Genomic DNA, 22,354 nt, shown 5'->3' on the forward strand with positions numbered 1-22,354 from the left:
CCAAGGCCAGAACCTGCCTGGGGCTGACCTTGGTGAATTTACCTCATGGGAAAATAAAAGCACCTGACTTCCATTGTTCTTCCTCTTCTGTGTACTCAGCCTGATGTAAAAAATGCAGTTTCCTAAGCAGCGAGGATGCTGATATGCTGCTTACAGATCAGCCATGAGCATGCATGTGTCAATTTTTCTCAGGCCAGGAGAAATAAGGCACAGGAGAGTAATATTGAGGAGAAGGGTGAACCTCAGTTATGCCTGACCACCTCATGCTGTACAAAATGAACTGTTTGACTGCGCCCTGTAGCTGGGACAGAAAAAGAGGACAGTTTAAATATTTTTTTTAAATCACGTTTTTGTCTTCCCCCTAGAGTGAAGGAAGTATACAGACTGGAGGAAATGGAGAAAATTTTTGTGAGGTAAGTGACCGGCACAAATGAGAGACTTCGGGGCCCATTGAGCTTATCGGCCACCAATGCCCAGGAATGGGAGGGATGTGCTGATCTGTGCTTCAGAAGTCCTGGAGAAAGAGGTGTTAGAGCTCATGTAGCTGGTAGCTGCTGTTTCTGAGATACTGCTGACTTGGAGCATCATCCTGCTGGGTTCTAATGCCATAGATGTGGCCAACACACTACAACAGTAGGAGTGTCAATGGTGCTTGAGCTTGTAAGCAGAAGTGTCAGTGGCTTCTCAGTGGCTTGAAAGATTAAGAATTCATACCTGAAATGGGAACTCCATTTGGATTAAGTATGGTAGATCATCACAGATCCTTCATTGCAACCCTCAGTTTGCTCCCTCATCTAGACAGCTCTGGCTGGTTTCTTTAGCCGTGTGGGGGAGGCAAGAGACTGAATTCTCCAGGATGTGATGATTTTGTCCTGTCATGTGCAGTGCTGTCAGTTTGCACTGTGATACTCTGGAGAGGGTGTGCAGGTTGCATGTTGTGTGCAAGAGGACGGTAAAGGAAGAAACGGGAAATCTATGTTATTGCCTTCTCTCAACATTTAGGTTAGAGATGAAAATCATCAAGAGTTCAGGAGGAGTACCCCGGCTATCCTACACTGGCAGAGATGACCGACATTTTGTGCCCACAGGGCTCTACATCGTGCGGACTGTTAATGGTAGGAAGGAGTCCCTGGTTTTATTTAACTTTTCTGTGTATCTTCAAGTAAAAAGTATTGGTGAGGCTCGCTGCTGTTGTAACGTGGTAAAAAATTAGTGGAAGTAATCCAATGGCTGGAGATGAACTCTTTGCATGTAATGAGGGTAGCCTGGATTTGGTTAAGGCTTAGGGTATTTATATGATAGGTTTTTCTGTAGTGAGTTGATCAGCTATTGTGTGGCTAATTTAATTTATTTACATGACTGACTTTTCTATTGAGATCATAATTTTTTAATCAAGAACATGTTTTTCAGAGTACATGGAAATACCCTATTTTGAATGCAGGGAGAAGGGCATTTTCCCAGGGAATAGAGAACAGCTAGGGAAGCAGGTCTTCTTGGGGGAGGGAAGGAAAAAGGAGTAAGAGAAAGATCAGAATTATTCTTATAGATTCCTCCTCCTTGCTTGCACTATGTGTGTATTCATACTGTGCTTTTTTTCCTTTCTGTCTGATTTCTGTGACTTCTGCAAGATCCCTGGACAATGGCATACAGCAAAAACTCTAAGAGGAAATTCTTCTTCAACAAAATGACTAAGGAAGCAACATACATCCTCCCTTCTGAATCCATCGCACCCTTTCAGTGAGTACAAGCCAGAGCTGAAGCTGTGGAAGGACAGCTGTGTGTGAGTTTGTGTGTGCCTCTCTATTTGGACGGGAGTCCAGGGGTGCTGTGCTATGTTCTTCAGTTGTTTGCAGTGCAAGCACAGCTTGCTCACCAGCAGGGTATGCTGCAGAAGCTGGCGCCTTCTTAGACTTTCAGGAATCTGCTGATCTGGATTAGTGGATTTTGCAATTAATTGCTATGAATAACACAGATCTCTCAACTTTGTTCCCCTGTCTGCAGCAGAGTGCAAGTTGCTGAACCTCCCGGCACACAGGGAGATGGAAATTGAGCCCAGCAACTGTAATTTGCTGCATCTCTGTATTTTAAGATGCTTGATTGGAAGTTGGTAATTTAAAAGTAAATCCCAGTTCATTCAGTCCAGGCTCTGGAACGAGTTGTAGGTAGCTAGGAGCTGTTTAAAGAGTGAGAGAGAAAAGCAGGAGCTCCTTGGGAAAGGATGGAGTGGCTTTCCATTGGACAGTCATTAACACTGTGGCTGCTGAACCACACCTGTATCTGTTGAGTACTGGGCTAAGGCCAGGTCTTAAGTACAGCAAATCCTGAGTCTGTGTGACACCTCAGGGCTCACGGTGTTGGAGATGTGCACACCCTGCCCTCAGGTAGTCTTAGGAGATGCCCTTCACCACCACTACCCAGGACTGTGCCTTTGAGCCAGGGCTTGATATGAAACAGGGCTCCTGTTTGTCTCACTTTGAACTCTTTACCTACCTTACAGCAGTGCTCTTGAATCCTTAAACTTTCCTTAACCAGCTAAATGGAAGAACAGGCTTAAAAAGCAGATGCACATTATGCTTCTCCCCCCCTGTGTGTCAGGATGAGGTTAGTTCTGCCTGTGCACTCTGAAGCAGGCCAGCGTGAAACTGCCTGAATGGCTGAGGAGGTGGAGGGAGCACTTGTGTGGGACTCCAGAAGGGATGTGTTGTGGTTAGTGAGTACTAATGTGCCTGTAATTAGCCGTTGACATGTGCTCTTGTCGCTGTGCTAGTACTGCTTTGTTAGAAGAGTAGCACTAAATAAGCTATGAATATTAAGTGTCAGTAATTGTACAAAACTAAAGGCTGCTGTGTCGGCAGTAATTAGCAGCTCTGTTTTCATTATGGCTGGGCCTATGTTGATGCAGTGAGGGAGGGCTGTGCTTGATGGATGAGAGATGGCGTTGTAGGACCGGAACTCTGAGCAGCCAAGTTGAGGTTGGTTATTTCACGTGAGGGGAAAGAGGGGATGATCCTAGCTGCTTTTGTGCAGCGTGAAGTGCTGTTCGTTTGCAAAGCTCCATAGGACAGCTATTACTGATTCTAGTAGGTTTGTGGCGAGTGATTAGATTGCTGCTGCTGGCAGACTTTTTAAATTCTTCATTAAGGCCATTTCCATTGCCTGCAATGACAGTTTCATCCTCTCAGGAACTTGGGGGGAGGTGGGTTTTTCCCTAATGACCTGTCTCCTTCCAGCAAATACTGAACTGAATCTTGAGTGGAACTAGAATTCACGAGTTTGTTTCCATGGAAATCTCTTAGGCTTGGAAGTTGCTATACCTTAAGGGCTGTAGGGTTTGTAAGGTGAATGAATGCACTAGTTGGTCTTTTCTTTTTTTCTCTCCTTCCTCTATGGCACACCTCAGTATATCTCTGTGTAACTCCCACTGCGAGGGCAGCTGACTCTGTAGTGCATTTTGTGGCTAGGATGACAGCGTTTTCCTTCCCCTCCCCTGCCAAACTAATCTTGCTCTCCTCTCTGCCCGCAGCGTCTGCCATTACAGCCGCCTCTTCTGGAAGTGGGGGGAAGGTGTCAAAGTACACGACTCTCAGAAAAGGCAAGATCCAGAGAAGCTATCAAAGGAGGATGTCCTGTCTTTCATCCAATCGTACTACCCCTAACCCTGCTCTCTGGAGGGGTGCAGCAGGGCTGAGCCCAGCTTGGATTCTTCAGGGACTGATAAGACTGGGGAGGCACCGCAACTTCTACCCTGGTCTTCTCCAGAGCCAATTTCCTGGAGGTGATTGAACCAGGGGGTGGTATGCAGAAGGCAAAGGACAAGGCTCTACCCTGGCAGTGTATATAAGAGTACAGCCCAGGTGGCACCTGCTGCTGGAGTACCCATGGTGACTCCCGGAGCCAAAGCCTAATGCCCTTTTGTCCTGACCTACTGCATGCATGAGGCCAAGGGGCTGGCAGCTTTCTTTGCTCCTGTTCAAACATTCAGCGAGGTTTGTGGAGCTCTGTGTTTGCCAGAATTCTCCAGGCTTGTGCTTCCTTGGCCATGGGGGAAGGAGCAGAGATGTCTTGGTGGCAGAGCTGGGCAACAGCACACTGAAGTGGCCCTGCATCGTTCCTGGCAGCTGTCTGTCTCCTTGGCCTTGTCAAAGGCCTACACTACCCAGTGGAGGGTGTTAGCTCATTGAGGAATACTAGCTTTGGGATGCAAGTATGTATTCTTGTTGGTGTCTTCAACACCTCGGCTTATCAAGGCACTTGGCTGGCCTGGTAGTTCCTATGTGATGGTACCCTGTTGGATAAAGGCCAACCCAGGTGATGAGTAGAGTTCCTGGTACAGAGTTGATATGCTCAGTACCAGGGCTTTGTCTCGGACTTCTAGAAGCTGCTGTGACAAGGATTTCCGCTCTCCAGGTCAGTGACAGACCCTGAGCTGGAAGCCTGAGGTTAATTTGTGAACATGTCTATGCCTCATGATGCGTCTGAGACCAAGGTGCTTTGGTTCTTGGTACTCGAAACTATTACCCAAATCTTCTGAAAGGAAAGTGGATGTGGGAGGGAAAGACACAGGAAGGCTGGGATGCTGGATATCTTTGGAGGAATGATGGGAATGTCTGACTTAAAAAAAAACACAACAAAACCCAAAAACCCAACCAAAACCCAACACATCAGGGCTTTAGTGAAAAGAGATCTTGACTTTGACCATGTTGGTTAATCAGAAGAAATCCTGCCCCCTGATTGCCCACTGGAAACTTTTTACATGTCAGAGTGGGCTTTAAAACCCTCCATGTTTCATTTGGCCCTGGAACTGCATCTGGGGTGAAGGTGCAGAGCTGTGAAACTCTTAGCATGGTGTTTGTGTGTCAGCAGACTTCTCCATGCACTTCTGTGCTGGGCTCAAAGTTGTCTTCTGTTGCATGTTTTACCTTCACTTCTGGCTTCCATGGCACTCTTGCCAGGTCTTCCACATAAATCAGAAGATCACACACACAGTTGACAGCTTTTGGCCAAGCAGCAAAATCGCCCCATTTGTTACGTTTTGTTCTTGGCTTGTTTTTAAACACAGGCTGGTAGTAGGGAGGAAAGTGATTTAGGGGTTGTCTGAACTGTGCCTTAAAGAAAGCTATAGTTCTGCTAGAATCTATAGCCATTGTGCAGATTCTTGTTTAATTCTCTCCACACCCATATGTATGATTTGAACAAGCTTTATGTAGCAAGACATGGGAATTTTGACTTGTAGGTATACAGCTGCATGGGTGCTGTATGGCCTACCCAAAGAATTAAAAACAAGGATGGCATGTTGTTGAAGTCCCACCTCTGCCCTCTAAGGCCCAGCATCATGCATAGGTTTAGTGGTCACTCTCAGCACGCAGCTGAGTATCATCCTACAAACAGGCTCTGCTCTCTGAGCTTGGAGCACTTCCATGTCTTCACAAGCAAATTGTCTCCATATAACCATGTATTAATTCTCTACAGTTTGGTATAAATGAACTTAACAGCTGCAGCTCCTTGCACCAGAGAAAGTTACATGCAGGCTTGATCACTGTGGAACACAACCCTGGCTAAAGGAGCAGCACAGAAGTTGGCACGATCTGTAGGTTAATGGAAACTGGAGGAGGCAAAGCTTGGGAGTGGATGGGAGGTTAGCTTACGAATAGATCGCCCTGCATATAGTGCAGGGGAGCTGTTGTTTCTTCTCAAGCTCTGGCTAAAAGTGAAGTGGGTCAAAGCTGCTTTTTCCACGTTGGTGACCGTTAGCTCCCAGAGGTCTGCAAAAGCAGCTTAGAGACGGCGTGCTGTTAGTGCATCCTCTTGCTCACCTGCAGACCCCTCTCTGCTCTCAAGCATTGGTAAAATGAACGAAAGAAAGGATGGCCCTTCCTTCCCCGAAGAACAGGCCTGTCACTGGCAGTTTTGTCTTGGTAAAGGCACTTTTGTAACGGATGAGGCGCAATCCCTCCCACTGGGCAATGAAGACCCTCCAACTGTGTGGTTTCCAGGCCTGTGTGCAGTTGGCTTTTTAAACCTACCAGTAATTTGAGTTCTGGTGCTTCTTCGGACTACCATACAGCTATTCCAATGCCAGCAAAGCATGCTGCTCCCTTTGCCAGGATCCTTTGCTAAGTGTTGTCCTCCACTCGGGGCCATGGTCTCCTGCAGGCTGGCAGACAGAAGGGTGACTAGGAATACATTAGGGTCTAGAGTACAGGCCTCTGAGGGTACAAAAAAGCCTGGCTGTTAGCCTGCAGGCTAGCTTTTACGGACAGATATGTTCTGTTGACCTAGTTGCCTCCAGCTCCTCCTGATATTAATTTGTTTTTTAATTTTATTTTTGATGCACTGAACCTGGATTCCCCCTTCAAGAAGGCAAGCATGAGCCACCACGCTACTTGCTTCTGTGTTGCAGGGTAAATATAGAGGGATTATGTGGGGAAGGGGGGGTGAGAAAGGTCTTGCTGAAGGGAATGTTTATGTACATTAATTGCACAATGTATTGTTATTAGGCTGTGTATCATTTTGCGTTGACATCTCTGCTTTCATTGTCTTTATTACCAATACAGCCCCTTTAGTTCACAACAGTGCTTGTTTACTTCACCTCCCCAAAACTTCTGGCCAGCTGTGTGGATTAGTGTGAAGATGGAAAAATGCCTTGCACAGCTAAATTTTCAAGGCAGTCCCCTTTTAAAGGCTTTCCTGGGAGCACACTAAGGGCTACTTGGTGTATGTCACTGCATCAGAATGAGATAGTACTATGGGGACGGTCTCCAGCACTGCTCCGCAGTGTGCTAGGCTGCTTTTCCACTCAAAGGAAGCAAATACTAAAGTAGGTTCCAGGCCACAGCAGACCAATAACCCACGGTTGAAACCTCTCTGACCAGGGATGTTAAGTGCTTAACCCAGCCTAGGCTTACTGTAGTACAACATGTGCGGGGGGGAGATGGTAGGACGAGACTATAGTGGCTGAGAGGCATGCTGCAGAACAGGGAAAAAAGAAAAACGGGAAGTTAAAAGGTCAAATTATTTTATTTAAAGCCGTGCAGAGGCACTTCCACCCCTGGGAGTTGGTAGTAAATTCTCTTCTGCAAGTGTTGATTCTCAGAGGCACAAAACGGCTGCCAAACTCTGATGCACTGGTAGATCTTCTCAAAGCCCAAGCACCCACATCTCAAGTTGGCTGCTACCTGCTTTGTGGAGAGAGAGATGCCTACCTGTTTTTGTGGCAGTAGGATTCCTTTGGTCCTGTAAGTCGGTGTGGAGGAGGAAACATCTTTGTTTAGCTCAGCTCTGGCAACACATGGTGTCTTCAGGTCACAATACCCAAGTTACCCTTTGATTCAAAGAGCGTGGTGTCTCTTTCAGCTTATGGCTGAGTCACAGGAGCCCGGGTGGCATGTATTCCGACTGGGCTGGGCAGAGGGCACTCATCTGCAACCACAGAGGTCCTCTCCAAAAGGGAGATGCCTTCCTGCATCGGGCTGGACAGTCTTCACTGTATTTTGGGTAAGACAGCACCACCCTGAGCTCGATTTCCAACAGCAAGAGTGCTTTGATTTCTGGTTTGTCTCTTGTCCCCCTCCGTTCTCAGAGGAACAGCTTCCTACGCTGAGGCTTGGAGAGGATAAACAAGAACAGCCATTTGAAATGCAGATCCTCACCCCTGGGGGAGGCACAGTGGTGAGAGGAGGAAAAGCTCCATGCAGGAGAGTCGTTTGGTCAGCAGGGAGAATTCTTGAGTGCAATCACATTGTCCAGCAGGAGTAAATAAGAGCAATCAGCAACGCCACGGCCACCGTAAGGGCAGCATTCTTGCGATTTTCCTTATGAAGCACACTCAGTTCTTTCTCTGGGAAACAAAGAAAAGCCTTGCCTGTGAGTGTTCTTTGTGTTGCAGCTACATCTTTCAAAACTGTCTTAAAAGCGCAACGCTACCTCAGCCATGGGCAGCTCTTTTGGGATCAGTATGCAAAGCTGCCAATTAGAAGATGTGCTGAACAGGAAGTAAACTAGCAGGAACCCTTTCATTTGCTAACCCTCACCCTGTCAATCGCGGTAGGTGCTTGAGCATACTTCAATATTCAGACCAGTTCCTCTTTGCAAACGACCTTGTTCTGGGACCCTACTGAGGACAGAATGGGTCATTAGAATAATTGCTTGTTCCCCAAGAGAATTAAGAAGAGGGAGGGTAGACAGCAATTTCTACTGCCTTCTAGACTTAACAGCCTGGTATCTTTTCCTAGTGCTTAAATGTTCTTAAATGCAACTATGGACACCTTTGAGCATTGCAGAATCTGGGTTTCCTTGTGTCCCAGAAGGATGAGTATGGAACAAGCCTGAGCTTAGACACTCATTCTGTTGGGGCCTGCAGCTTTTTAGAGATGGGTCACTTTCCCTGGACCTAGTGTACAAAAGAAGAAACAAGGAAAAACATGCAGAGAGAGGAACAAAGTTGCTACTAGAAGTATGATGTCCTACTGATCTCCATTTCTGTTGTATTCTCTTTACCAAAGATGAGAACCCTGTTCTCACTAGTTTTTTTCCACAGGACAGGCAAGAAGCGAGGCCTACAGCACTACACGCTGCCTGGCCAGACCACAAGAATTATTCTGCAGGGCAAGGCGGGGCGCAGGCTGCCTCCAGAGCCAGACTGCTCTTGTGTTTGGAGTTCAACTGCAGTGACTGCATGGGTTACTTGCCTCTACGGTTTGCACTAGCAGCCTCCAGCGGGAATGCCCTGGTGCTGGTATCAAGAGACTTTTAACTGTCCTTTCTGCCTCCACTCTTCATGTAATACGAGGATTGTCATGAGCCATGGAGCAAACCCCTTGAATCTGCAAAGCCACAGAAGATGTGGTAGGGACAGGAGGCCACATAACCCCCAAACACTGCAGTGCCAGCTTAAACTGATGGAGCAACACCATTGTCAGCAAGTGCAGGTCACTGCCTCAAGTGTGTCAGCTGCACTAAGCACGCATTTAATCAGAGGTCACAGCAGTGATCTAAAAAGGCTATGCACGTGCACTGTCGGTTCCATTCCAGGAGAAGCAGCCACCACCCTTAGGTGAGGCTGTTGCTACTATCCGAGCAGCCTGTCAGATGGCTCTGTTGATGGCTGATTGCTGGTAAAAGGGTGGCAGCAACATGCCATCTCTAGGGGTAGGCCCTTAGGGAACAGCTCTGAATCTGTTTAAAGTAATTGTTAGTCTTCTGGAAACAATCTTTTAACACGAGATAAAATTACAAATTTGCTGGCTGTACCCCAGCTTTCAACTCTCCAGGCCTAAAAGAAGACTTCTTCCTTTGTGTGAGCTCTGGAGCTTGAACTGCTGCAGAGCACTGTCAAGCAGTTAACCATACTGATCAATGCCAGGAGCCTGAAGACATGCAAATCAGCATCCCGAGTGGAACAGAAGTGCCGTCAAACGTGTGGTAGCTCAGAGGGACTCTCATTTTAACTGCCTGCAGCAGGACTTGCAGCAAGTAAAGATCCTGACTCTCTGGAATTGTAGGTAGCACAGTGTGAATCCCTATGCTCAGGTGCTGAACAGCCCCAGAAACTGATGCAGTGAGAACCTTCCCTAAGGAAGGTGTACTTTGCTACACTCCAGATAGAAGCTTGCTAAGCAAGCTGGCAAGTACTATTAGAAAAGAAGAAAAAAAAAAGAAAAGGAGGGGGGGAGGACGTTAAAAGCCACTCAAGTCAATCTGTTGGCTAAGACTATCTAAAGACTGATAATTTTGGGTATGTGAAAGGGACATCTTTCCTCCCTCATTAGCTGATGGTTATTTTTCCCCTGTGATAGCACAGCTCAAGCAGGAAGATTCAGACTCCTAATATGCTGACTAGATTTCCCTCAGTCTAGCTCCCTTTGGTTGAACCCAAATTCAAAGGCAGAAGTCAGAGGTGGCGGAGGCTTGAAGACGAAGTTAAGCTGCAGTACTGATCCCATCTAGCCCAGAGGGACCATTTTTAATGAAGCTCTTACCATAGTTGTCAGCTTTGGTCATTAGTAAGTTTCTCTCTCTCTCCAGTGACTTTCTGTAATGAGAAGAGGAGTTCGTTACCTGTGAGGCACAACACAGCCTATTTCTTTGCTTATATGATGGAAAAGAGACTGTCCCACTGCCAGGGATATCTGTTCATAGAATGAACCCCTCACCCTTTGCTGTGGAAAGGTGACAGTTTAGAACCCCCCCAGCTGTGCAAGAGAAAAGATGCAGCAGTTTTAGATTATTTTTTCCATCCCCCAAACTGCTTCATATCTCTCCTTTCAGAGCAACATTAGTGTATACAAGCAGGCTAGAATGTGTCTGTGTGTCAGAGAGCCCCCTGCTTTGTTCCCCCAGGTGGGGTAGGAAATTCTGCTACAGCTACAGGATGGGACAGGGTCCCTGCATGTTCCCCGCAGGACCCTGCCCTTCCAGCACACCTGGCTTAGTGCTGGAATGCTAATTCTTCTCACCCATTGAAACTGGGATTCCCCTGTCAGATGTATCCAATTTACACAACTCAGGGAAGCAAGCTGAATCCAAGCCCAGTAACACCACCAGTTAAACAACCTGTTATTAGACTGAAGACTCGGGATAGTAACAGTAAAGAGCAAGTCAGGCCAACTCAGGCCTTGTCTTAAGCTGCACAGGATGATTAATTAATACACTGTTTAAAATATAAACACAAAACAAACTGCCTGAAAGCTGCAGTGTTTCCATTACCCAGTGAGGATGTGGTCACTCCTTTCAGGCTGTGCACATCTAAACAAACATTCACTAACAAATGATCTCATGGTTCAGAACAGACAGCGAAGACACTAAGTGTAACAGTTTGTTGTTCCCCTTGGGGCACAGCAAGAACGTGCAGGAGGAAAGAGATCCAAATCTATGTGTACAGCTAGTTAAGTAAGGGATGGCAAGAAAGCAAGCTATGTCAGGGGAGGAAAGGGCTCTTAAAGGCAACTGGGGAAAGGCAATGTGGAGTGCAGCCAGGAGGAAGTGAGAAGACAGATTTACCAGCACGACTGAGCTGCTACTTCGAAACTTGCCTTGTGAAGAGAGTTGAGGGAAGCAGCTTTAAGAATGAGACATGAAGAAACCATGACAACTGAACTTCAGAACAGCAAAAGCAGAGCCCTCCTTTGTGTACTACTCAGTGAATCAATAATTTTGATCGTGCAACCTTCCTCCAGGGTTTCTCAAATGGTTTGGATTAGGACAACAATTTCTGTTTCCATCTCCACACAAGCTGTAAAATTCAGAAAAGGACCCAGGAATGCAAATTCCTAATTCTCTGCACTAGGCCCTATATTTCAGAGAGAAATCATACAGATATATACCATCTTGTCAAGTTACCACAGCTGTAGGTTTGGTTGTTGGCCATGTTAAGTACCAGATAAAGAATACAGACAGTAAACATAAGAATTTAGGCCTAAAAAAAAAGGACTGTTGAGATGAGGAGCTAGAGAGATGAGGGACAGAAGGAGACAGGACCCTGTTCAAATATGGATGGGGATACAGAACCCCAGGGAAGGGAGAGAGAGGGGGAGTGGGAAAGAGGAACAAAGAAGTTAAACTGAAGCTGGTAAGTATCAAGGTGTGATGTCACCACTGCTAGGATTATTTCTAACTGGGTTCTGTAGGACAGCACTGTAGAGCAGACACCAGGACCAACAAGACTGCTCCCTGGGCCTATGATGCAGCTTCCCAGCCTTTTTTGCTAGGAACAGATAGTAGGATACTGGTGACTGGAAGAATGTCCTCAAGTGGGGAGATCTAGGATCGCTTGCTTCACACTCTACAGAAATAGCAGGTTCTGTCTGTGTCTGCTACAGAATCCAAGGTCTTTGCTAGAGTCCCAGCTCTAGAAGCTACAGTTGCCTCTTTACATGAGTGACAGATTTCAGGGGAATTGTCCCTCTTCCCTTTCTCAAGGAAAGCCAGTGTCACTGCATCCTACATTGAGACACATTTGCAATACAGGCACAGACAGAGTAATTTCCCTCAGCTCCTTTTGCAATTGTATCCCAGCCTGGTCTGGCTCTCAGCAGTACTTGCTGCGTATTTCCCCTGACTGAACTCGGGCAGCTTCAGCAAGGCTTGACTAGCAGCGTGTAGTGAATATTTGCCAGACTCACAGAGCTGTTTCCTAGCAGGCCAGGAGCTTGTTCTGCAAATGAACTGGCGAGTTTTGGGCACTGCCTGGCTGGCTATGGTGCAGGCTGGAGCAAGGCTGGTGGTTAAGATAAAGTTCTCCCCACATGTCACTGAACTTCTCACCCTAGCAAGTTCCGCAAGTGAGGCCCAAGCTGGGGGAAGAGAGTCTCTGTCAGGGGGAACTACACACTCCCATCCCTTCAGGAGCCCTTGCTCAGTACTACAGCAGGAGGACAGCTAGCTGAAGTGCATGCTGACAGATGTGAAAGGGGGTGGTCAATACCTTCCTTCAGGGCTGAGCTTCTCCCTGCGGAGTTTAAGATCCATCTCCTCCATGCTCCGTCTGCAACGTGCCAGCTTCTCCTCCAGTCCATCAATCTGAAAATCACCACACCAGTCACTGTTATTTCCTCTCCCAGCTAACATGGATCCATCCCCACTCAGATGGGAGGGTGGCAGCTCAGCTACTCCACCTCCTTCCTCCCTAAGTCAAGGGAGGAACAGGCCCAGCTCTGTGTAGAGATCACACCACAGAGCACCCATCACCTCCCAGATCAGCCTGTATTATACCCTAGGCAACCGTGACATTGCAATCCCAGGCACAGCCAAGCCAGCTCTAACACTCCCACCTCCGTGGCTGACCGACACCTTTCAGCTAAGATCCGATCCTGTTCCAGCCTGTCTACTTTCTGTGCATGTGGCTCCACAAGCGAAGATGTGATCTAAGGCATCTTTATGCAATTAAAAGAGGATAAAATGAGAGAGACCGGCCTTCATCAAAGCCTGAATGACAAGGTCTTGATTTAGTGCTGTGAACAAATGCAGAATTTCATAGAACGTGACTACAAAGCACCCTCAGCTGCCTGGTTGGGTGAAGGGACAAAGGGGAAACGCCGATATCTACACCGTGTGTCTTTTACCCAACTATATCTACAACAGCAGCAGCAGTCTGCACAGGAGAGCATTCACCACTGCCTCCACACCTTTGGCCTGCACCAAGTTTTGGCACCAACCTGTTCCCATGGAGAAAAACACTGGTCACCTCCCTGTGTGTCCTCATCAGATTTCCTAACAGGCACCCTCCTCCCGCCGTGTCTTCTTGTAACTGTGGGCAAGTACAAGAGAGTTGATCTACTTGTGTGCGGATGGATTGCACAGGAGGGGATCCTACCATGGACAACACTTCTCCTGGGAATCATTTCTCTTTTCAGCCTGGCAACCAGAACGTAGACATCTTTAGGAAAACTTTGTCTTTCAGGCTTGCTTCCAGCAGGGAAACAGTGGAACTAATTAGATAATATGAACACAACACCCGAGCCTGAAAGAAAACGGCCATGGTGCCCTGAGGTGTCAATGACCTCTTTTTTAGCTATTTAGTGCAACATTCTTGCTGTGTCTAGTTCCCCAAGCAAGGCCAAGGCCAGCCAGATGGCTGACAGCATGGCCTCTCAGTGGTAGGATCCTTCACACACCAGAAACTAAGAGGCAGCACAGTCCCTAGTGAAGTACTGAGGTGGAATGAGACACCAGCTGCCTGGACATCAGCTTCAGAGGTGGCCCAGAGCACAAACACTCCCATAAACACTGATATGGGAAACAAAATCAAAGGTAGTGATTCCTAATTATTGCTGCTTTGGGGATCAGCTCCATCCTAAGCTCATTAGCAGTCTCACACTTTCTGCTCTGGAAAGGCAGGCAAGCGTTATAAATAGGCAGGATAGGAGAAAAGGCTTGATGCAAAGGGGAGAACAAAGCGGACTGCAACAAGGAGTTTAGCCAGCTAGCTAAACTGTGCCAGGAGCACAGCCGAGCTGGGGAGAGGGCCACATAAAACAAGGCTAAAATAAATCTTTGCATCTTACCAGACAGCAATTTCAAAGTCCCTTGTTACTAGGCAGCTCTGCCAGGGCTGTTGAGATGCCAGAGTTCCCAGAGGAACATGAACAGCTTCCCCTGAGCCCAAGGGGAGCACCAAGGCGTATCTATCACCTGATCTCAGAGCACAGGGAATGGTGCTTCTGTGTCTGACAATGCCTGGGTTTGCCTGGATGGGGACACAGACATTTTTGAAGCATGTTAACTAAAAATGCATTCAGTTAGGGCAAAGATAATTGTCCTCCTCCATATCCAGCTGTGCCAGTTAAGAAGGTTAACTCCAGCTGCTCATTACTATCTGTCATCCACTACAGCTCAGACAGCGAGATGTACTGCCTCAGTCTGCTTCACAGCCAAGCAAGGGCTTCCCCCAAGTTAGTTCTGACCAGCAAATTAATTTAATGGCAGGGTACAGCAGAGTGGAGGTGGGGTGTCCGTCCAGTCCAATTTAAGAATGACCATCTCCGTTACTAGTTCCTACCATTTGCAAATGACTGTCTTCTCAGCTCTCTTATCTGTTGAAAACCCTCACATACACACACAGCAAGAGGTACTTCATCATGTGTTACCTGGCTCCTCCTTAGCCAGTAAATCTATTGCAGTGCACCACGCCTTCTCTGGAAACAAGTTTGAAAATCACATTAAATAATACAATTTAATGAGAGCTTTGGTTAGTCAGCTGCCAACCCCACCACTGAATTTTCCATGTCATTGCACTTCCTATCCCCTCCTCCAGAACCGCTCCTCCTGCTCAGTTTGCAGTTGCTCTCGCTCGTACATTCTCTGCCCATACTTCCATCATTTTATGAGATACAACAAGAGGCATTCTGCCCAACTCTGCCAATGCTTTCACTTTCTGCTGACTAAAATTCTCCAGATTCCACATAATACTTTAAAAGTTTCAACTGGTTTTACTGCTCTTACATCAAAACCAAAGTTTGGGTCCCCTGCTGGAGAGTAGTAATTTGCTAATAAACCACATGCCCTAGAACTGCACCATCAGCTTTGCTGAGCTGCACAAGGGACAAAAAATAATGAAAAAAAAGCAAGGAAGGAGGAACAGATTGCTGAATGAACAAAATTTTTTTTTCCTCCAGAATCTCACTGTTTCTTTTCTTCAGGGTAGTCTGGGGCATTAGGGTTTTAAGGAAGGACGAGTCAGGATTCCTGGATGTTATCCATTCACTGTGCCTCAGTTTCCCTACCTACAAATTAGGACAATACTATCTGCCTCCTGGAGGTAGTAGTTCATTTACACAAGGAACCTCAGACACCAACCCAAACTATGGGCAGAGCACTACCTTGATACATCAGTACCGTTGCCTCACCTGGAATTTGGGATCTGTTCCTGTAAGCTTGGAATCCCTCAGCAGCTCAGCCATCCAAGTAACTCTTCAGTGCAGGGGAAAGGCAGGGCAGAAACAGAGAATAAGCACAGGGAGTCATCAGAGTGATGTCTGGGAATTACTGATTACTCTGTGCTGCTAAGGAAACTCCCAGGGGGAGTCAGAGCCTGTAGAGCTGTAGCACAAGAAAACCTGTAGAGCTCTGACATAATTCCCTGTAGCAGCTCTCCAAGACAGCAATCCTAGAAGCAGGTACACACCTGAGCTTGTTGTGGATGGAAAGCTTTCCCTCCCACTAACATGTGAGAAGGTTACTTGGGGTATGTACCTTGGCCTACTAGAAGCCCGCACAACACCAAAGAGTCAAGCTCACTTAGCTGAACCATCACTGCACCCCACACTGGCCTGTCTTTTTAGCGGCAATCTCTGCACAGTGGCTTATGAATTGCAAAGACAAACCTTGCTCCTGCTGGCTCTCCCTTCCATGAGGAGGGTCCTCTGGGACAGAGCTGAAGCACAGCATGCAGAAAGCTCACGTGACAACTCCTCAAGTTCACACGCTGTATCAGGGACACAGGACTTCACTCACAGCAACATCTTTAAGCAGTGTCAGTCAAGAGGGGCAAGCAAAACAGGTAGGTCTCATCCAGGCAGTGGCTCGAGGTACACAATGCTGCCCTTTTGCTCTTCAAGAGCCACTCCAGAAAGTCAAGCCCCAGCAGCTTTGGATACACACAGGGATCTAAGACCAGATGCCTCCCTTGCTCCAGAAGGTATGACAAGGCACTCAGCCATTTTTATTGAATTCTGGCAACACTCGCTTGCAATCTGGAGACCTTTTTAAACCAGAGAGACCTGGAGCAGATTTCAATCCAAACTGACTTACATGCTTATTACAAATCTCATTTGTTGGGACCATCTTGGGCAGGGAGCCCAAAACGGTTCACATAAAGGCAAAGACAAAGACAGAAGAGAAAAAGAAGCAGCTTTGCTTACAGAGTTGAGCTGGATCCCTTTTAATACATTTTGTAATGAATTAATAAAAGCTTTCTTTCCAGCAGAAAGGCTAAAAGCGCTTTTCAAGAACTGGCATCCACCCCCCGCTTTTATGAATTCCCTAATTAAGATACTGGCAAAGAGCCATATCACACATACATTAACATCCAACAGCATTAGGTAATGAGGTTTTTGTCTTCTGACCCTCATAAAACAGATCAAAGCCAAGTGAAGAGATGGGGGCAAAGAAAAAAAACACCCTTCCCCAAGCAGTCTTCTCATGCCTTGTCACCTGCCAGCCCACTTGAGCCATTCTTTTCACAGAAGAATTAGTGGTTCCTGCATCCACAAATTTGGCTGGATTATTAAAATTAGGCCAGCAGAGATGAATTCTGTTTAAATTCAAATGCTAACTTGCCGTTCACGGTCACAATTCCATTTTCACCACGCTCTTGGAATCATTTTGCATGCTGGCAAATCATTTCACAGATGCTGTGCCCACAGCATGATTGGAAATATTTACCAGGCAAGCTACTATATAATAAAGGACTATCCACCAGCAAAGTCTAAGACAAATCTTGCAGATCAGCTCCCTGTGTTGCTGAAAAAGAAAGGGCTGGATCCTACCTGCATCTCCACCTTCAGCCTTGCAGAGACTATCCAGTTAGTCAGCCCACCCTGCCTCTGCTCAGACCAGCAGCTTTGCAGGATTGCACACAGATGTGACCACACGGCACAACCCACAGCTTTTTGAAAAATCCTGGAAGAACAACTTTACTGAGTAAAGACTACACTGGCCTTTTCCCTATTCTTTATGCTCTTGCATTGACACTTACCAGCCACTGCCTTGCCAGAAGCAGCACTACACGTAACAATACTTTCTCCAAACACACACTCGACATTTTGCAGCTCAGGTACTGTGTGAGTGCAGGGTGTTCTCTGTGCATTTAATAGCCCCACGTTTTTGCTTCCATGATTTTTTTTCAGTTATTGTCTGAACCACAGGTAGATTTTTAAGGGCTACACTATCATCTGGCAAGCAGTTTAACAGCACAGCCACAGGTTACAGGAAGAACCAACTCCTCCTGTTCTGAGCTTGCTCGCTGCTAGTTTCATTTGATAGCCCTGATTTTGTATTGACAGTGAACGTTCATTCTTTGTTTAAAGTTACAAATAGCATGCAGATGATACAGATGTGTCTCAGGTCCCCTTGCAGTCATGTTTTCAAACCTGAAAGGACCTGCTGCGCTTAGTTGTTTCTTGCACACAAGTTTTCCACACCTTTGATTATCCTTGTCACTCTCTCAAGCTCATTCCACTTTCACTGTTTTGCTACAAAACAGACCAGTCTTCCCAGTTTCATTTTCCTGACAAGTTTCCTCAAGAAATTTCTGTGCAGCTCAGCACTGTCAATAGGACTGCCTGTTGAAAGACTACAGAGCTATATAAAAGGAGAAGTGGCATGAGTTTAAACTACCACAACATTATGGCGGAACATTTATATCAGTTTAAACCAGGTCATATCAATTACACCTGCAATTTGTAAATGCAAACTTATCAGATAAGTGTCTATATAGAAAATTGCATTCATTTAGCATCATGACTTCAGTTTAACAAGCATGACTCTGCCTAGATTAGGCCTTTCGAAGCTAGCCATGCATCATATCATATTAGGACTCATTTGGAAAGTTTTCTTTACAATCATAACAGCTCAGAAGGTAATACTGAACTGAAAAAAAATTTAAATTATAAAATCACTATCTCGGCTATCACACCTTCTGACACCTGCAATGCAATCCTCTCTTCCTCTGGCTTAAAGGGATTTTGTTTTCTTCCTCCTTAACTTCTATTCAGCACCTTTCTCATCACTGCAAGGGGGGGGTAGATTTTATCTTTTAGTAGTATCTTTGCACCGAGTTTAAGTTTTCACCTGTAACACACCAAAGAAGTGTATTCTACAAGCCTTTCAAAAGAAGTATCTTCTATCATGACAATGTCTAAAAAAACATAAAAATCTAAAGCTACCAGAAGTCCCCAAACACTGTGCAAGAATTTTCTGTGGCAGCTAAAATCAGTTCCTTTTCATTCTGTGATCAGCAGGTCCCTGACAGGCTCACCCTTTTCAACACCTCTCTTTTTGTAAGGCAGGCGCTCCCTTCTCAACTCTCCTTGTCTGTCACATCTCAAATAACCACCACAAAAATTTCATTATTCCAATTCTCCCTGCTAGGCTTACTGAACAGAAGCTTGGACAGTCAGCACGCTCCCCTCTGGTGGTTATAATTTGGGTAAGAGTGCCCAGAAATGTCTGTTTCTCTAACAAAAGCCTAACTAGATGAAATAGACCAGAGAACTACTATAAAAACTCCCATTCGTATGACAAGTAGGATGCTCACTTTTACATTAGCGGCTGATGAAGCATATATGGCAAGCCCCAAGCCCTTTCCCTGGCCTTTACGACCCTGACTATCTTGGTCTGTTGAGCACGTGCTCATCTAAAAAACTTCAGGACAGCGAGGTGACCAGTGAGACTCACTGAATCAGTTCTGCTCCCTTTCAGCCATTCGTCAGGAAGGTTCAGGCTGTTGCTTTCCCCAAAGTAGCCACAACCCACAGATGGGAACTATGGGCTCTCCGCTGCCTCCTCCAAGTCAGTCCAGATAGCGCTGCTCCTCGCCAGGATGAAGGAGGCTTCAGAGAGTCCTTAACTAACATGCCTCGGTTTGTTAATACAAATACAAAGCTTAAACAAAGCTTACTGGCTGCCCTCCTGCCACTCGGGAGATTGCAAAACAAGCAAAACAGAAAAAAGCCAGATTTAAAAGGAAGACATACTCTTAAAAGCCAGCCTTTTCTCCTTCTCCTTGCCGTGATTTATAGGCATGCCGTGCGCTGGTTTACTGCTGGGCTCCTCAAAAGCGGCAGCCTGCGCCCAGCACACTGCTGACTTCCACCGCGGCACACACCGCTCAGGCTACGCACGGTTTGCTAGCCAGGGGCCAGAGCTTGCCGCGGCACCCTCCACAGGCATTTAGGTTGGAAAAGACCTTTGAGATCACCAAGCCCAACCACTAAGCTAACACTACTAAGCCCATGTCCAAGTTAAACCGTGTCCCTAATCACCGCAACCATGTGTTTTTTAAACGCCTCCAGGAATGGCGAGCAGTGCTCCCTGGGCAGCCTGCTCCAATGCTTGAGCGCCCTTTCAGCGAGGATAATTTCCCTAATACCCAATTTAAAGCTCCGTTGGTGCACACACTCACTGCCTCCCCCTACCCGCCTCAAGGGCTCGGCCGGAGCAGGCGCCCCACACGCCATCATTCAGGCAACGGCCTGGGCCAGAGGACGGGCCGGCACAGGCTGCCCCGCCTCGGCCGCCCCCGCTGCCATCGCACATGAAGATGGCGGCCGGGCTCGGCACCAGCACAGCCTGGCCGGAGCGGCGTCCCCAAGCCCCCAGCGCCCCGCTCCTCCCCGACACCCACCGCTCTCAGGAAAAAGCTGCTGTGGCGGTGGCAGCCGCCTCGCCTCGGCCCTGCCAAGCCCAGCCCGGCCCGGCCGTGCCCCGCGCCGCTGCCGCCCCCCTCACCTCCCGGGCCACGCTCAGCCCCTCTCGCCTCCGGCCCATGGTCCCCGCCCCGCCCGCAGCCGCGCATGCGCAGGGGCCGCTCTGCGCCACCGCCCGAGCGCGGCCACGTCCGCGGGGCGGCCGCCATCTTGGGGAGGGGGCTGCGCCGCGGGGCGGCCGCCATCTTGGGGAGGGCGCTGCTGCGCGGCTCCCTGCGGCGGAGCTGCCCGGGGCGGCAGTGGCCGCGGCCCAGCGGGCCGGTTTCGGCGTGGCGCGAAGGCAGACAGGGGCGTGCGGCAGGGTGGCCCGCGGCGGTGAGAGCAGCGCCTGCCGCTTTGCGCCCGTGCTGCCTCAGCCAGCTCTGCCTGCTGCAGCAGCGGGTGAGGGATGGTTTGGGAGGACCAGCGGGCCGGGAAGCTCTCGGACCTGCCTCATCCTGCCTCTCCGCTCCTCAGAGACCCCTGCTCCCAAGGAGGGGTATTGGCAGGGGTGTGCGGTGTCTGGCGGGGCATGGCCTCTGGGCCCGAGGCCAAATCCAGACCGATCGGTTGGTTTCCCCCCGAGGGGAGCCAGCTCCACCCCGCTTAGGGCTGCTGCGCTGCTCAGGCCACTCCAGCCCAGCTCTTACATTGCTGAGGGTCAGGGCTCGCCTGGGAAGACGGCAATCTCTCAGCAAAGCAAGGCACCAACAGGACTGCTGCTTTGCTGTGTGTAATGATCGCTGAGAACTTCAGGTGGTCCTTGGGGCTTCCATCTCAAACACTAACTTTATGCTAAAGCAGCTGCGTGAAAAGCTGGCTGGTTGATCTGCTAGGAGACAGCACTTTGTGCACACTAGCCAGTTCATTGCAAGATGCTAATCGCAATGTCTCATGTGCATGGCATTTTTTTTTTCCGGACCCAAGAAAGCTTTTTATGAAACGCTGCTATCTTGTATTAAAAACAAAAACCAAGAAACACCACTGAAGTGCATCTGTCTTCAGGGTAGGACATGACCGCTAGATGACAGAGAACAGCAGAGCTATTTGCTGACCAAAAAAATAAAAAGGAAGGCTGGCCAGCAGTAACATTTATTAGACACACAAACTGAATTTTCATTTTGGCTAAACACCCTCCGCTGACTGAAATTTTGCTAGGATGTCAGGAGCGCAGATGCCTGTCACAGAAGCAGCGATAATGCTAATATCTAATTAGTGTATTTCACTTTTCTTTAAAAAAAAATCCTCTTTGTTTTACTATGGGAGGTTTTACTATGGGAAGTGGCATGTGTTGGTAACAGCATCAGTCTCATTTTCTCTCTGGAAAAAATGAGGGATAACTGTACTTTTCTCTGCTTCCCAAGATGGTAGTTGACTCTATGATACAGAACCTACGGTGCTGAACCCAAAGAAGCCAGAACTCCCACCTCTGAGGCGAGACACAGATAACTGCTTTCCAAGCAGAAGCAGCTCAGTCAGAAGGCAGTAAAGAAGCTGAGTAGGACCCAGCCAGCAGCCCTGGGGAAGCACAGTACCAGGGGGAGGGAGAAAATGAAGAAGCGGGAGAATGTTATTTTTCCCGTTAGACAAGAAACTTGCTTAGTGAGTGTAAATGCAATCTTAAAATGCATAGAGGTTTGAAGAAAACCCATCTGTTATGGTTTGCAATGGGGTGAAATAGCCATCAGTTCAGCATAAAGCATTTTCTCCTTTACAAAGGTGATTATTGATTCAGGGGAGGACTGTCAATTCTCACATACGCACTTCTCCACAGAGAGACATACATATACCAATTTGTGGGCAGACAAGTGTGACCTTTGTTGTCACATCTTTTGGGAAGACGGGAAAAGGGAACTGGTTCCTCCCTCACCAGCAAGCTATCATCGCAAGCAGAAGTTTTCAATGCATGTGTTACTCCTCCTGGCCTTCCTGAATCCATCAAGCTGATAACCTCATTGTGCCTGTCACTTGGTCTTGGGTCTCCTGGTTCTGCCCTCAGCTGGCACCCTCTTTTCAGCCTTTCCTGTGTTACATCTTCATTTCCTTTCTAATGTCATTCAGGTCATCTATGTGCTGATGCAAGAAAGAAAAACTGTTCCTTTTCCTCAGCAAATTTCTAATCTTTTCCTTCTTGGAACCTGAAGAGCAAATATGGAAGTTTTTCACATGCAGTGACAACAGCTTCTGTATTTTAGAGTACCCACAGACATGAGTATGAATTTGAACTACTCTGTATCAACTGGCTGCTGACTGGCCAAAAGCATATTTAAGCCAGAAATCAGAAGCTTCTAGCTGTGAAAGAAATCAAATCATGGGCCACACCTCCTGCCAGAGGAGTGAGAGGGAAAGAACGAAGTAGTTTTTAGTAAGCTCTTGAATGGGATGGTCTGACACGATGGCTGTAAGAGGAAGGCGCATGATGTGATGATGTATGGGTGAACACCAAATAACAT

At 47.5% G+C, this 22,354-nt stretch overlaps 2 protein-coding genes across 7 annotated transcripts in view; one reads left to right on the forward strand and one right to left on the reverse strand.

Moving 5' to 3' along the window:
- The window catches only part of CMTR1 (cap methyltransferase 1), a 31,720-nt gene extending 25,153 nt beyond the window's left edge, over positions 1-6,567 (forward strand). For both annotated transcript variants that reach the window (XM_040611529.1, XM_040611530.1), the window contains exons 21-24: positions 366-413; positions 1,003-1,115; positions 1,629-1,737; positions 3,524-6,567. In XM_040611529.1, the coding sequence (XP_040467463.1) occupies positions 366-413; positions 1,003-1,115; positions 1,629-1,737; positions 3,524-3,656 (403 nt within the window). In that variant the 3' untranslated portion in view covers positions 3,657-6,567. The remainder of the gene's footprint in view (positions 1-365; positions 414-1,002; positions 1,116-1,628; positions 1,738-3,523) is intronic.
- Positions 6,568-6,998: 431 nt separating this feature from the next.
- Positions 6,999-19,998, reverse strand: CCDC167 (coiled-coil domain containing 167). 5 transcript variants are annotated; one of them, XM_040611533.1, is made up of 5 exons: positions 19,945-19,998; positions 15,342-15,405; positions 12,422-12,516; positions 9,978-10,030; positions 6,999-7,837 (listed from the first exon to the last, which is right to left on the reverse strand). In XM_040611533.1, the coding sequence occupies exons 2-5, from the start codon at positions 15,393-15,395 to the stop codon at positions 7,734-7,736; spliced, it is 306 nt and encodes a 101-aa protein (XP_040467467.1). In that variant the 5' UTR covers positions 15,396-15,405; positions 19,945-19,998; the 3' UTR covers positions 6,999-7,733. The 5 variants fall into 5 exon arrangements, with proteins under 5 accessions (XP_040467467.1, XP_040467468.1, XP_040467469.1 ...); XM_040611534.1 differs by lacking the exon at positions 15,342-15,405 and having other exon boundaries at positions 19,945-19,989; XM_040611535.1 differs by lacking the exons at positions 15,342-15,405; positions 19,945-19,998 and adding an exon at positions 15,819-17,785.
- Positions 19,999-22,354: the final 2,356 nt, after the last annotated feature.

Source organism: Falco naumanni, chromosome 12 (assembly GCF_017639655.2).
Source record: "Falco naumanni isolate bFalNau1 chromosome 12, bFalNau1.pat, whole genome shotgun sequence".
Taxonomy (NCBI): domain Eukaryota; kingdom Metazoa; phylum Chordata; class Aves; order Falconiformes; family Falconidae; genus Falco; species Falco naumanni.

Bases quoted from the DNA above. Each gene is read 5' to 3' on its own strand.
- CCDC167 (XM_040611531.1), bottom strand. From the start codon at position 13,337: ATGATTCCCAGGAGAAGTGTTGTCCATGGTAGGATCCCCTCCTGTGCA. The intron at 10,031-12,421 runs GTATTGACCACC...TTCTCATTACAG, and splicing joins AAGCTCAGCCCTGAAGGAAG to AAAGTCACTGGAGAGAGAGA. The intron at 7,838-9,977 runs GTAAGAGCTTCA...TTTGTTTCCCAG, and splicing joins GACCAAAGCTGACAACTATG to AGAAAGAACTGAGTGTGCTT.